The 15,926-nt window shown below is 45.8% G+C and overlaps 1 protein-coding gene across 6 annotated transcripts in view; it reads left to right on the top strand.

Annotated features, from left to right (window-relative positions):
• LOC137380261 (uncharacterized) overlaps positions 1–15,926 on the top strand; it is a 75,531-nt gene that overhangs the window by 19,785 nt on the left and 39,820 nt on the right. For 2 of the 6 annotated variants that reach the window (XM_068052137.1, XM_068052138.1), the window contains exons 2-5: positions 3,554–3,587; positions 7,624–7,678; positions 8,822–9,106; positions 15,119–15,178. In XM_068052137.1, coding sequence (XP_067908238.1) covers positions 7,633–7,678; positions 8,822–9,106; positions 15,119–15,178 — 391 coding nt within the window. In that variant the 5' untranslated portion in view covers positions 3,554–3,587; positions 7,624–7,632. Of the gene's footprint in view, positions 1–3,476; positions 3,588–7,623; positions 7,679–8,821; positions 9,107–15,118; positions 15,179–15,926 lie in introns of those variants that run through there. The other 4 variants (XM_068052135.1, XM_068052139.1, XM_068052136.1 and 1 more) reach the window with 3 other exon arrangements.

A 15,926-nucleotide genomic window follows, 5' to 3' on the forward strand; every position in this document is an offset into this window, starting at 1 on the left:
CCCCAGTGATGTGGAGGGGGCGGGCGAGCAGTCCCCAGCAATAGTGCCATCGCCACTGCGCAGGCACTGATACCATTATTAAAGGGCTTAGAGTCCTAAATGACAAGTGAAATTTTTAAAGAGACCGGTAATTTAAAGTAAATAAAAATGATTAAATAAATCTTTCCAGGCCGTCTCCCAATATCAATACGTGTCATTCCTGCCCTTTCCCATCCCCCCCCCCCCCAAAATTCCTACCTTGATTATATGATCCTCGTACCCACCCCACCCCCTACCAAATTTCAGAACCTTTGTCCTTTACTCCTTCCCATCACCCCCTCGACCATCCAGGTAAGTTTGACCCTGCTCCTCCCTCCCGCACTGAGAAAATTACCTCGTCCCTCCTCCCCACACGTGTCGCGCTGTGATTCCCCAGACGGGGATTTGAAGGCGGGGCAGTGCCAGCTGCCAGGATGAAGATTGGTGTGGCAAATCAGGAGGTGATAGGACCTTCATTAAGTCAGATAGGTTAATTTAGTTACATATGGAAATCTTGGTCCCGTCGCCGAGCGGCCGGGGGCTGCCACGAGGCCTCTCCACCTCCGTTGAGATCGGACCGGGCCCTGCAGTGATCTTCATGTTTCCCCCACTGCCCCCCGCCACCGTTCTCGACGTCGAGATCTCTAGAAAATTCAGCCCCACATCTCAAACACTGTGTACAGTTTTGGTCTCCTTATTTAAGGAAGGATGTGAATGCGTTGGAGGCGGTTCAGAGGAGGTTTACTAGATTGATACCTGGAATGAGTGGGTTGTCTTATGAGGAAAGGTTGGACAGACTGGGCTTGTTTTCACTGGAGTTTAGAAGTGAGGGGAGACTTAATTGAAGTATGTAAGATCCTGAATGGTCTAACAAGGTGGATGGGGAAAGGATGTTTCCTCTTGTGGGTGAGTCCAGAACTAGGGAGTACTGTTCTAAAATCAGAGATGAGGAGAATTCTTTGCTCTCTGAGGGTTGTGCGACTTAAGAACTCTCTGCCTCAGAAGGTGGTGGAGGCGGGGTCATTGAATATTTTTAAGGGAGAGGTAGATAGATTCTTGTTAGGCAAGGGAATCAAAGGTTATGGTGGGGGGGGCGGGGGGTAGTTGGGAATGTGGGCCAGAATTTTACGCCACCCCGACGAGTGGGATGGTGGTGGGGGAGTGGCGTAAAATGGAGCTGGAGGCACCGGGAGACCTTCCCAACCCGCTCCCGCTTTACGCAGGGCAGCGGCAGTGAAAAATGGCTCGCCCGCCCCAGGCCAATCAAGCCCCTTAAGTGGCCACTTAAGGGCCTTTGCCCGCCTCCAGATTTTAACCGTGACAAGCGGGCGCCCTGGAGCCGGGAGAAGCCTGGGGAGTGTCCTCATTTTCGGGCACCCTGTGCCCGATGGAGGGCCGCCCCCACAACCCCAACTACTCTCAACACGCCCCCCCTTCCCCCTCAATCGATCACCCTTGCCATGCCAGGGCCCGACCAATTAGCCCCGGCGAGGCAACCAAAACCTACCTGCCTTCCTGGCTCCCAGGCATTTTTTCTTCATGCTGGGCTGCAGACCCAGCTTTGGCCACTGCTATACCACTACACCACCGCCTCGCCTATGATTTGGGATGTGCTATCTGAAAGGGTGGTAGAAGTAGATTCCATAGGATCTCTCTCAAAAGGCAATTGTATATGTACTTGAAGAGGATTAATTTGCAGGGCAATGGGAAAATACTCAAGTGTGGGATTAAACTGGACAGCTCTTTCAAAGAGTTGACATGATGGGCTGAATGGCCCCCTTCTATGCTGTACGATTCTATACAGATAAGGGAAGTTGACTGTCGTTGCAGACACATAGTTAGAGGCCTTAAATCTCCATGGAGTTCTCACATCTCCTGTTGTAATCAAGGCAGGAGATCAGTGGAATCCCTGAAGAAATTGTGTAAATGTTCATTTCCGGCCTTTTACTGAGTTTCTCCAGGATTGTGGGTACTCCGCTAACCTCCTGTCAGAGAACCCCTGCAGAAATTTCAGGAGATAGAAAGTCTGTTAATACTTTGGAGATGGAGCACATTGACTGGGCTAAAGTCACATTTGACTCGGGGGCTTAGCTTAAGTCTGTCCAAAATATACTGCAATTCTGGCTAGGAGAACAGAGGAGCCAACTAGGCAAGATTGGTGTAGTCATGGATTGGAACATAGGGACAGGAGTTGGGCCTTCAGCACCTGGGACCTGCTCTACCATTCAATAAGGTAATGGCTGCTCTGTATCTCAACTCGATTTTCCTTTGCTCCGCATCCCTTGATACTCTGACCTAAAAATATCTATTAATCTCAGTCTTGAAAGCTCCAACTGATCCAGTATCTATAATCTTTTGGGGGAGAGACTTCCAGATCAGTGGGGAGGCTGTGGTGTAGTGGTAGTGTCACTAGACTAGTAATCCAGACCCCCAGTCTAATGCTCTGGGGACATGCGTTTGGATCTCACCAGCACAGATGGTGAAATTTGAACTCTGTGAATCTGGAATTAAAAGCTAAAGTAATAGCAACCATGAAACAATTGTTGCTTTGTTATTGTTATTTAAAAACCCATCTGGTTCACTAATGTCCTTCAGAGAAGAAAATCCGCATTCCTTACCTGGTCTGGCCTACATGTGACTCCAGACCCACAGCAATGTGGTTGACTCTTAAATGCCCTTTGAGATTGCCAAGCAAGCCACTCAGTTCAAGGGCAATTAGCAATGGGCAATAAATGCTGGCCTTGCCAGTGATGCCCACATCCCCTGAACAAATGAAAAAAAAATTCTATAACTCTTTCTGTGATTTGAATACCCTAGCTCTAATTTTACAATTATGCCCCTTTGTTGTTGATTGTCCCTTTGATTTCCTCTGGCCAGTAAAAATAAATGGAATTAAACTTCCATTAAAATGGCAGAGAGGATCATCAATTACCCATTCTAGCCTACCTTAATCATTCAGCCCTGTCAGAAAACTCTTGTACAGGATATAAACCACCATTATACACTGCAATTATTAAAAAAAAAACAAATGGTTCTAAAGTGGTGATGGTGGCGTCGTGTTAATGTCACTGACCTAGTAATCTAGAGGTCCAGGCTAATACCCTGGGAACTTGGGTTCAAATCCCACCATAGCAGCTGGTTGAATTGAAATTCAATTAATTAATAAAAATCTGGGATTGAAAGCTAGTCTCAGTAATGGTACCATGAAACTATAGTAAAAGCAAAATACTGCGGATGCTGGAAATCTGAAATAAAAACAAGAAATGCTGGAACCACTCAACAGGTCTGGCAGCATCTGTGGAAAGAGAAGCAGAGTTAACCTAAGACCCTTCTAACCCTCAAATAGTTACCTTATAAGTGATAAGGTTAGTACCACTAAGGTTTTGTTTTAATTAGTGTAATTTATTAATAATTACTACTTAGAATAGTGCTGTTTGGACAGAGACAGGCTGTGAATTGTGTGAGGGATTTTACTGACTTGGGGAAAGAAGTGCTCTTTGCAGTCTTTCTTTTCTTTTCTTTTCTGCCTTTTCAGCCTCCACAGTACAGGGGAAGAAGCTAAGTAACTGGTAAGTTATTCCACTTATTACATTATCAATAGTTAGTTTGTAAAGCTAAGTAATGGCAGGGCAGCTCGGCCAAGCGGAATGTGCTTCCCGTGGCATGTGGGAAGTCGTGGACACGCCATGTGTCCTTGAGAAACACATCTGCAGGAAGTGTCACCGGCTGCAGAAGCTTGAGCTCCGAAGTTCGGAACTTGAGCAGCGGCTGGAGTCACTGTGGTGCATCCGCGAGGCAGAGAACTACGTGAATAGCACATTTCAGGAGGTAGTCAGCCGGGAGCTTAAGAGAGCACAGGCAGAGAGGGACTGGGTGGCTGCCAGACAGACAAGAAGGTCAACACAGGCAGGGCAAGGGTCCCCGGAGGGCATCCCACTTTCTAACCAGTATTCAGTTCTGAGTACCGATGGGAGAGAGGGTTCCTCTGGAGCATGCAGTGAGAGTCATGACCAGAGCATCATAGGTGGCTCAGCTGTGCAGGGAGGGAGGAGAAAGGACAAGAGAGCAATAGTGATAGAGGATTCTATAGTTAGGAGAACAGATAGGCATTTCTGTGGTTGCAGATGTGATTCCAGGATGGTATGTTGCCTCCCTGGTGCAAGGGTCATGGATATCACCGAGTGGCTACAGGGCATTCTGGAGGGCAAGGGTGCACAGCCAGAGGTCATGGTCCACGTTGGTATGAACGATATAGGAAGAAAGAGGGATGAGGTCCTGCAGGCTGAGTTTAGGGAGTTAGGAACGGAATTAGCAAGCAGGACCTCAAAGGTAGTAATCTCCAGATTACTCCCAAGGCCACGTGCTAGTGAGTATAGAAATAGGAAAATACACCAGATGAATGCATGGCTGGAGAGATGGTGCAGGAGAGAGGGCTTCGGATTTCTGGGGCATTGTGACCGGTTCTGGTGAATGTGGGACCTGTACAAGCTGGACGGTCTCCGCCTGAACAGGACTGGGACAAATATCCTTGCAGGAAGGTTTGATAGTGCTTTTGGGGACGGTTTAATCTCGCTTGGCAGGGGGATGGGAACCTGAGGGCAGTCTTAGATAGGGCAATTTCAGGGCAGGGAACAGTAGGCAGAAAATTAGCAAGTGACTGAAAGACAGAAGTAGCAAAGGCTAAAAAGTGTGCAGCACAAGAATTTGGCAGTGTTAAAGAGTATTTATTTAAATGCAAGGTGTATAGTAAATAAAGCCGATGAGCTGAGGGCACAGATAGACACATGGCAAAATGATATCGTTGCTTTAACAGAAACTTGGCTTAAGGAGGGGCAAGAATGGCAACTCAACATCCTTGGATATAGAGTTTTCAGGTGTGATAGAAAGGGAGATAAAAAAGGAGAGGGTGTAGCATTTTTAGTTAAGGAATCAATAACAGCTTTGAGGAGGGATGATATGCTAAATGAATCATCAAATGAGGCCATTTGGGTGGAGCTCAGAAATAAAAAAGGGGCAGCCACACTACTAGGAGTGTACCATAGACCCCCAAATAGTGAGAGGGAGATAGAGGAACACATATGCAGGCAAATTTATGAGTGCAAAAATATCGGGCAATAATAGTTGGGGATTTCAACTACCAAAAATATCAACTAGGATACAAACAAAGTGAAGGGCACAGAGGGGACAAAATTCTTGAACTACGTTCAAGAGAACGTTTTTAGCCAGCACGTAACAAGCCCAATGAGAGGGGGCGCAGTTCCAGATTTACTCTTTAGTAATGAATCTGGGCAAGGCAAGGAAGTAACAGTGGGTGACCATTTTGGAGATAGTGACCATAATACAGTTAGTTTTAGCATAATCATGGAAAAGAAAAAAGATAAAACAGGAATAAAAGTTCTAAATTGGGAGAAGGAAAATTTTAAGAAACTGAGAGGTGACCTGGTGAAAGTGGACTGGATACAGCTACTTGAAGGAAAATCAGTGGCAAACCAGTGGGAGGCATTCAAAAGCGAGATACTACAGGCACAGTGTAGGCATGTCCCCACTAAGATAAAGGGTGGTACTGCCAAATCTAGAGCCCCCTGGTTATCTACAAGTTTACAGGGTAAGTTAAAGCAGAAAAAGAAAGCTTCTGACGATCACAAAAATCTTAATACTTTAGAAAGCCGAGAGGAGTATAGAAAGTGCAGGGGTGAAGTAAAAAAGGAAATTAGAAAAGCAAAGAGAGTACATGAAAAATTATTGGCAGGTAAAATCGAGGATAACCCGAAGATGTTTTATCAGTACATTAAGACCAAGAGGATAACTAAGGAAAGGGTAGGGCCTATCAGAGATGTATAAGGGAACTTATGCATAGATGCAGAAGATGTGGGCAGGGTTCTTAATGAGTTTTTTGTCTCTGTCTTCACAAAGGAGAGGGTTGATGTAGACATTGTAGTTAAAGAGGAGGAGTGTGAAATATTAGATACGATAAGCATAATGAGAGAGGAAGTACTAGAGGGTCTGACATCCTTGAAAGTGGATAAACCACCAGGGCCAGATGGATTGCATCCTAGGTTGTTAAAAAAAGCCAGGGAGGAAATAGCGGATGCGCTGAGGATCATCTTCAAATCCTCACTAGATGCTGGCGATTGGAGGTCTGCGAGCGCTGTACCATTGTTTAAAAAGTGTATGAGGGATAAGTCAAATAATTATAGGCCAGTCAGTCTGACCTCAGCGGTAGGTAAATTGTTAGAATCTATTCTAAGGGACAGGATAAACTGCTACTTAGAAAGGCACGGATTAATCAGGGATAGTCAGCATGGATTAGTGAAGGGAAGGTCATGTCTTACTAACTTAATTGAGGAAGTAACAGGGAGGTTTGATGAGGGTAATGCAGTGGATATGGCCTAGATGGATTTTAGTAAGGCATTTGACAAGGTCCGGCAAGGCAGTCTGGTCAGTAAAATGAAAATCCATGGGATACAGGGGAATGTGGAGAGTTGGATCCAAAATTGGCTCAGGGACAGGAGACAAAGGGTAGTAGTCGACAGATGTTTTTGTGAATGGAAAGCAGTTTCCAGTGGTGTTCCACAGGGCTCTGTGTTGGGTCCCTTGCTGTTTGTGGTATATATTAATGATTTGGACTTAAATGTAGAAAGCATGATTGGTAAATTTGCTGATGACACAAAAATTGGCCGTGTAATTGATAGTGAAGAGGATAGCTGTAGACTCCAGAATGATATCAATGGTTTGATTGAATGGGTGGAAAAGTGGCAAATGGAATTCAATCCAGATAAGTGTGAGGTAATGCATTTGGGGAGGGCAAATAAAGTGAGAAAATACACAATAAACGGGAGGATATTGAGAGGATTAGAAGAAATGAGAGACCTTGGAGTGCATGTCCACAGGTCCCTGAAGGTGGCAGGACAGGTAGATAGAGTAGTGAAGAAGGCATATGGATTGCTTTCCTTTATTGGCTGAGGTATAGAATTCAAAAGCAGGGATATAATGCTGGAACTGTATAAAACGCTGGTAAGGCCCCAGATGGAGTATTGCGTACAGTTCTGGTCACCACATTACAGAAAGGACATAATTGCTCTGGAGAGAGTACAGAGGAGATTTACAAGAATGTTGTCAGGGCTTGAAAGTTGCAGTTATGAGGAAAGATTGGATAGGCTAGGGTTGTTTTCCTTAGAACAGAGGAGGCTGAGGGGTGACTTAATAGAGGTGTACAAAATTATGAAGGGCCTAGATAGAGTAGACAGGAAGGGCCTTTTTCCCCTAGTGGAGAGGTCAATTACCAGGGGGTGATTGGTAGAAGGATTAGAGGGGACATGAGAAAAGACTTTTTCACCAGAGGGTGGTGGGTGTCTGGAATTCGCTGCCAGGAACGGTGGTGGAGGCAGAAACCCTCAATTCTTTTCAAAGATACCTGGACGTGCACCTGAAGTGCTGTAACTGGCAAGGCTATGGACCAGGTGCTGGAAGGTGGGATTAGATTGGGCGGCTAGTTATTTTTGACCAGCACGGACATGACGGGCTGAATGGCCTCCTTCTGTGCTGTAGTTTTTTTATGGTTCTACGGTGATTTATTTCTCCACATTTTCCCTGACCTTTCTCTAGGCTCAAGATATGTCTCCAAGTAAACAGCAAGACACTAACAATTCAGAAAGAAAAGGTACGGTAAGGTGACTCAAAGTACATTGTTTCTTTATGGTATGCCTCACAAGTTTGGGTTTGAATTGATGCCTAGAAAGTTGAATATTAAAAGAAATATTAAAAAAACAAATGAATAAACATAATTTTTGAAACATGGAACTAATTGAAGACAAAAGCAGAAAATACTGGAAATACTCAGCTGCAGAGAGGAGCAGAGTTAATGTTTCAGGTCCAAGACTTTTCATCCAGAGCTGGGAAAAGTTAGAACTGTAAGAAAATGAGACTAAAACCAAAACCTGCAAAGAAAAGGAAACACAATGAGGTCAGGGATTACAGTCTGAAATTATTGAACTCAGTGTTGAGTCCAGAAGGCTGTGGAATGCCTAATCGGTGCTGTTCCTCGAGTATACACTGCACTTTATTGGAATATTGCAGGAGGATGAGGACAGAGAAGTCAGGGTTGGAGTAAGGTGGAGAATTAAATGACAGGTGACTGGAATCTCAGGGTCATACTTGTAAACTGAACACCTCCATTTATTCCATCAGTGTGAAGCATCCCATCTTTCGATTAGGCACTATAAAGCCTTCCGGACTCAACATTGAGTTCAATAATTTCAGACTGTAAACCCTGCTCTCATTGTGTTTCCTTTTCTTGGCAGGTTTTGGTTTTAGTCTAATTTTTCCCATATTTCTGCTTTCAGACGACAAATGTTCACGATTCTGCCATTCACACGTCCTCCAGACACATCTTTGATTTCTTGTCCCATTACCACTCCCTTTGGCCTTGCACCACCAACCCTTTTGTCACTTAATCTCTCCTGTGTTTTACCCTATCGCAGACATTCCCTTTTGTTCTTTTTCCACCCTCCCCTGCTTTCACTTGCTGAAAACCTATTAGATTTCTAACTTTTCTCTATTCTGATGACAGGTCATCGACATGAAACGATAACTCTTTTTCTGTCCCCACAGACCTGCTGAGTATTTACAGCACTTTCTGTTTTTATTTCAGATTTCCAGCATCTGTGGTATTTTACTTCTGAACAAATTGAATACTTGTTTTATGTGCTGGGAATTTCATTTAAAGATTCTCCCATTTGGCCACAATATCAAAAAGTCTGGATCTGCATAAGCATTAAAAATATTTTCCTTCTTTCCATTTCAGATCTACTCTTGCGTGTTACAGACAAACAGTTGATGAAACTAGCCGGAAAACTGGGGAACAGCTGGAAGAGCTTGGCAATAGAACACCTAGGCTTTAAAGGATATGACGTTGAGCGTTTTCATGCCGATGGAAACGATAACAAGAATAAAGCATTTCTAATGTTACAAGATTGGAAATGTAAAACCAAGTGCCCAACAGTCAGAAGCCTTATCGTTATTCTTGATGAAGCCAATGTTAATCCTGAAGCATGGGCGTTTCTTGATAATAAAGACAATGACTTTAATGGTAAGGCTTTCATATCTCAGATGCTAAGATGCTAACACATCTAAAACATGCTTTTATATTGGGGGTAGTACTTAAAATGGTACATAAGTCGTGGGAAATATATTTGAAGGAAAAAAATATGTCAACGATATCCTGTCAGCTTGTCCAACAGTTGGGACTGACAATATGGCCAATCTTTCACATGCATGCTACTGGCATAGATCCTCTCCCACCAGGAGGGTACAAAGGAATTTGTAGTGATTGTGCCCACAATTTCCTAAATATGCTTCCACCGAGAACCCGTATTCAGAAAATTGACCCTAATGGTTCACTGAGCCATGCAGGTCAAGGCCCTGGGTGCAGTTTCTGGTTTGTGCTGATTTTGAGCATCCCAGCTGTAGGGGGCCCTATACTGGAGTGCAGCGACCCAGAGTAAGGGAAATTTAAAAAATAGTTGCTCCTGATTACTATGTAGTGACCTCTGAAATATGTACATATGTGAACATTGGGTGAGGACACATTTAGGACCAGCTGTGACTTTCCAAAACTCTTCTGCCTGTATCCTAACTTAAACCAGGTCTTGTTCATCATTACCCCTTTGCTCACTGACTCATATTGGCTTTCAGTCCATGACTACCTTGATTTTAAAATTCTCACAATGTTCAAATGCTTCCATGACTTCACCCCTCCCTATATCTGTAAACTTCATCAGCCCTATCACCCTCCAAGAAAGTTAACTTTCTCCAACTCTGGCCTCTTGTACATCCCCCGCTCCCTTTGCCCCTCATTTGGTGGCTTTACTTTCAGCTGCCCAAGCCCCATGCTCTTGAATTTCCTCCTCAAACATTTTTGCTTCTTCACCTCTCTCTTCATTTGAGGTCTCACAAACACCAATCTGTTTTTGGTGATGTCATTTGAGGGATGAATGTTGGCCAGGCCATTAGGAGATCTCCCATGCAGTTCTTTAAAAAAATGCAATGGGATCTTTAACATCCATCTGAGAGGGCAGATGGGGCCTCGGTTGAATATCTTACCCAAAAGACTTCTCCTCTGACTCTCTCACTCTTGGTGCTTACCTAGAATACATGATCCAGTCACAACCTTCTGACTCAGCGACAAGGGTTCCAACTCTGGGCCCAGGCTGATTCAGACAAAATGGCAGCCTCCACTCAGAGGTCAGAATTTTAATGGCCAAGGTGGGGGTGGATTGGGTACAGTGGCGGGGCGGGTTTGGATATAGGTGGGGGCGGGTTTGGGTACAGGTGTGTGGAGGGCTTTAAATGGCAGAAAAATGGTGGTGCATTGGTCACCAGACATGATCCTGCTCACTTCCTCGTATTACCGGGGTGGATTCGGAGATGTGTGGGAAAATCCCGTGGAACTGTCAGGACTGCAGTTTAAATGCTAATATCCACTTAATTATGCATTTAACCCAGAATTCTCGCTTCAACAGCCAGCACATGGGTTTGTTGAGCTAATGGAACTTGCCAGGGTCAACAAGGTGAGAGCACAGCGGAGTGTGCTTGTTCTGTGAAACGGATAGGCTGGAAAGCCTTCAAAGAGTGAAACGACAGAGATGCTTCCCTGCCTAAGTGAAAGGCTGGGACTCACAGGAATTCTTCTGAGAATATGCTCTGACAGGTGACTTCCAACTTTTTGGAACTCAATTCACCTACCTTGGACTTCATTCATCCTGACCTGCATGTCCCTGCTGTCTGCCTTCACTGCGGCATGGATGCAGCTTATGCAGTTCTGCCTTGGATCTCGATGCAGAACATGAGGAGCAGCAACGCCAACACCAACAGCAGCAGGAGGAGCAAGACCAGCAGCAACATTTGCCTTCTCCTCAGACACATGCTGTTCCTCGGAACAGAAAAATTGGATGCAGAGATCCAGTTCGAAGGAGGTGATACCCCAGCACAGGGTCTACAGGCTGAGGATCAGCTCTCTCGACATGACTGAGCATGAGCACTGCATGAGGTTCAGGCTTTCTGTTGCTGATATCTGCAGGTTCCTGGAACAAGACCTCCTGTGGACCTAGTGGGCACACATTGCCAGTGGCTGTCAAGGTGGCTATCACCGGAGGGCCATCCCTGGTTCTCTGTCTCTCCCTGGAGTTCTGCACTGTCTTCTCCTGCAAGGAGAGAAAGCTGAGAGTTGTGAGCATGAGGAATGGATTGTGTGGAGACGAGGGAATGACAGCTATTGTGGAGGGTGATTGTGAGGCATGGATGTGAGATGGTAATAGATGAGGGTGAGTGTCTGTGTTGGCTGTTCAGTTGGGGATGCGAGGAGAGAGAGGAATGAGTGGAGCTGCAAGGTGTGTTGATCTGAGGATTGCTGTGCAGGAGAATTCTGGGAAGTCAGATTGTGGGGGTTGACACTTGACAGTGGGATACCACTCAAATTTCCTGTCCTCAAGAGGACATTAAACCCCTTGGGGCACTCTCTCCAGGTTCAAGGGACCACACTCCTGCTGCTCACTTCCTCGACCACTTCCACCCATGCCTGCTTGGGTTGAGAGGCTGGCCTGTTTCTCCTGTCTGCAGCCATCAGCACTTCTCGCCAGTCCCTCAGATCCCGCAACAGGAGCTCCAGAGAGGAGTCAGAGACCTGGGGGTGGGGGGAGGGGTGGGGAGCAGCCTTCCCACCTCTCTTTTCCATTCCTGTGTTTGTTGGATAAATATTGGCTGGGGTCCCTTTAACTAGAAATCCTTCCTTTGACAGATGTGGGTTTTCATCACGTACTCACCCTGTGATTGGTCGGGAAACCTGGAAGCAGGTAGCTAATGCTGTAGCTAAGTTAAACAGTCACGGCGAAGCCCGTTTCTCTGACAAAAGAGTTTCTGACCTGCTGCCGGCCCCTCCGCCACGAGTGGGTCAGTTTCATTAAAACCCTGCCCTGAGAAGCCATAAAAAAAGCTAATGTCGGAAAGAGTTATTGACATTAGAGCTGGACGGGGTGGTCTTCTGTTGGAATTAAGGCAATCCAAGTGGGGCAATGGTAGCACAGTGGTAATGTCACTAAGCTAGTAATCCAGGGCCCGAGGGACACAGTTTCTAAATCTTACCATGGCAGCTGATGGAATTTAATTTCAATTAATTTTTAAAAATCTGGAATTGAAAGCTGGTCTCAGTAATAGTACCATGAAACTATCATTGATTGTCATAAAAACCCATTTGGTTAACCAATGTCCTTTCGGGAAGGAAATCTGCCATCCTTACCTGGTCTGGCCTACATGTGACTCCAGACCCACAGCAATGTGGTTGCGTCTTGACTGCCCTCTGAAATGGCCTAGCAAGCCACTCAGTTGTTGGGCAATTAGAGATGGGCAACAAATGCTGGCCTTACCAGTGATGACCCCCGTCCCATGAAAGGATAAAAGAAAATCCTTCCCACATCGTATGGTATGGTTGTACATCAATGTTTGGATTGTGCAGAGGCAGATTTACTCCTCATCTTCCCTGGGAATTTTTGATGCTGCAGGCTGGCTGTAAAATTTCGACAACCTTCAGTACAAAAATTAATTAAAACTATATAAAACCCTATAAATGATGGACACTGAGATGGGGAGGGACTCCTGAGTAACATAGTGGGTCAGACACTAGTCTTTCACCTCCGAGAACTGGATTGAAATTCAGTTGGGATCTGGGTTGGGATGAAAAGTCTTTTCTATTTATGGCTGCAGTGCGTTAAGAAAAATGAGTATGGATAATTCTAACTCAGTTCCTTGGCACAAAACCACCGTTGACTGACCCATGGGATGACTGATCTTCTTTGACTGTTGGAGTTGAAGCATGTTGATGGGCAGGGTGGAGGAAGCTTTATTCTGTCTTGAGACTTTGGAATGCTTGATGGTGTGTAAAATATATTTGCAACGTGAGATTACACTGCAAGTTACACTGTGTGTTTTTTGTATATGAATCCGTAGGCCTGGAAATTTATTTGCCCCAATTTTTGGGCTTGGGAGCCACGATTCACAACCTGCCCAGTCCGATTGGAAATGACGTGGGCAGCACATAAAATTGGTGCACCCACCTCATTTCTCTGATTGGAGAGGCTCTCGAGCTGCACTGGTCTCCACTGCGCTGCCAGTGTCCTCTGTGTGCAGCAGGGGGCCAAGCAGTGATGTGAAGAAATCACGTGAGTCAGACAGTCTTCCCTTTTTAAAGTTGAAGTCCCTGTAAATGGGAAGTTGCAGCAATGTCCTGCAGGCTGCTGGATAATCACGTTTGGGCATTAAGGGAGAAGGAGGATGGCAAACCAGGTGAAGGAGAGGGCTCCGCACTTTAGTGACGCTACTCTGGATACACTATGCAGAGAGCTGGAGGCCGGGAAGGAGGCCATATTTCCTTGAGGTAGGAAGCCCTCAAGACTGAGCCTCCGCCAGGAATGGGAGCAGGTGGCAAGGGTGGTCAATGCCCAGGGTATGGCTTCTAGAACAGTGGCGGAAAAAAGTTTAATGACTTCTCTCGGCTGGTGAGTGAATCCATTTTCACATCACAGCTCGCACCCACCACATCAGCCATCTCTCACTGCTCAATGTACCACACCCCATCACTCATTCAGCAGTGCTCTCTGACACTCAGGACTCAACCCCAACATCCTTATACTACACCTCACCCACAAACACCTTCCAATTGTGCCAACCGCGCACACCCCTCTACATGCCTCCATAAACTTACAGCTATTCTGCTATGGCAGATACATCACCCAACCACACTGTCATACCGTCACTGACATTTTGTCCTTTCCCTTGCAGGAGAAAGCTGGCCACAATAGGAGGGAGACCCAAAGGACCAGTGGAGGATCACCACTCAACCATCTGTTTAGCACACTCAAGGAGAGGGTCCATAGAATTGTCCATCGAAGCTATAGAGCCAGTGACACTCAGTGCTTCTGGGGTGATCCTGATGATGTTGAGATGTTGCCTGATGCACCTTCTCTACTCACTCCTCACCTTGAAAGGTGCCATGAAATGGAAACAGCACATAGTGAGTCACCAGGCACAGGTGTGCTGCAGCCAGAACAGAGAGTAGATCCAGTTTGTGTGTGAAATCCCCAGAGGGCGTGGTCGCAGATGAGTTCTGCTGCAGGGAACTGAGATGAGGACCTCATTTGGACATTCGACAGGAAAACACTGATGACGAAGCACACCGATGTGCTCAATGCATTTGCAGGCCTGTCGGACAGCCTAGAGTCACTGACTAGGAGCATGGAGGACTTCGGCTCCACTGTGACACAGGGCATCACGCATCCATTGCACCATAGAAGTGGTGGACACCTCCATGACAGCACTGCCTGACTGACCCATGATGGGGCGACTACTGGCTGCTGTCTCAGCTTCCACTGCAGAATAGGCAGAAGCCTTCCAATGTATCACTGCTGCAGTGGATGCTCACACAGATGTATTGAGATTCCTGGCTGCTGGCATCCAGGGACAGACAGCTGCTATTGTGGATGCATATTTCAGTGCTCAACAGGGCAGCTAAGCTCTCACTGCAGTCCAGCAATCTGTACTCTAGTAGTTTACAAGGATTACTGAGGTGTTGCCCGGTGGGAGTGACAGTGACTCAGTGGAGCATGAGCCTGCTGTCGTGTCTCAGGATGACAGAATTCATGCTTCCACCACTGTCACTCCGCCAGTGCCCTTGCTGTGGCCTGTCAGCCAGCTTGCCCCAACTGCTGCCTCCCGTGCTGAGGTCCAGGGCTTCTCAAGGGCGTCCTACAAGGCCATCTGCAGTCTCCCCCTGTGAAAGTCAGCAGCCTTCCACCAGCCATGCTGCAGCCACTGCGTAGGACCACTAGGCCAGGTGAGGGGATTCACAGGGATTATTAATTCAGGATTATTTTTTGTATTATTGGCGGATTCCAGCCCTTCAATCACTTTATAAGCCTCAATCAGGTCTACACTGTTGTAAAGTAAATAGACCCAGCTCATTAAGCCTCTCTGAGTAACTAAACTTCTTTACACTAGGAATTTCAATATTCAGAAAATTTTACTGTTAATAAAAATTCTTCTGTCCTCACAGATTTGAGATGCAAATGTTGTCACCTAGTTGACTGCCAGTGCAAATGTAAGCTTGCTCAAGGTAAGAGCCTTTTGGCTTATGTTCTACACCCTTTCCTTGGCTTTACCTGCAACTTATAAGAACTTTTAAAAAGGTCATACAGTAAAATCTTCATTCCTTCACCATAACGGACAGGACCCACCCCATTGCTGGGGGTTAATGAGAATTGGTATATAATTGAGAGTTTAACAATTATGGTACAGTATTTTAAGAACGCATTTGAGAAAGCACCACATAAAAGGCTGGTTGACGAAAATGAGGCATGTGGAATGAGAGGGTCATTGTCAGCTTGGATAAGAAAATTGGCTTAAGAACAGAAAACAGAGAGTTGTGGTAAATGTTTGTTTTTCAGACTGGAGGATGGTAGACAGTGGTGTTCCCCAAGGACCACTGCTTTTTCTGAAATATGTATAAATGACTTTGATATTGGAATACAGAGTAAAATGTCAAAATTTGCAGATGATACCAAACATGGAGGTGTGGCAGACAGTGAGGATGATTCCAGTCAACTGCAACAGGGCATAGATAGGCCAGCAGAATGGGCAGACAAGTGTCAGGTGGAATTTAATACTGAGAAATATGAGGTGATGCATTTTGGCGGAAGGGATAGGGACTTAATGGCACAGTTCTAAAGAGTGTGGGGGGACAGAAGGACCTGGGGGGTCATGTGAATAGATTTTTGAGGGTGGAAGGACATATTGAGAGACTAGTTAGCAAAGTATGGGATCTTGGGCTTCTTAAATAGAGGTATTGAGTACAAAAGTAGGGA

Source organism: Heterodontus francisci, chromosome 19 (genome assembly GCF_036365525.1).
Source record: "Heterodontus francisci isolate sHetFra1 chromosome 19, sHetFra1.hap1, whole genome shotgun sequence".
Taxonomy (NCBI): domain Eukaryota; kingdom Metazoa; phylum Chordata; class Chondrichthyes; order Heterodontiformes; family Heterodontidae; genus Heterodontus; species Heterodontus francisci.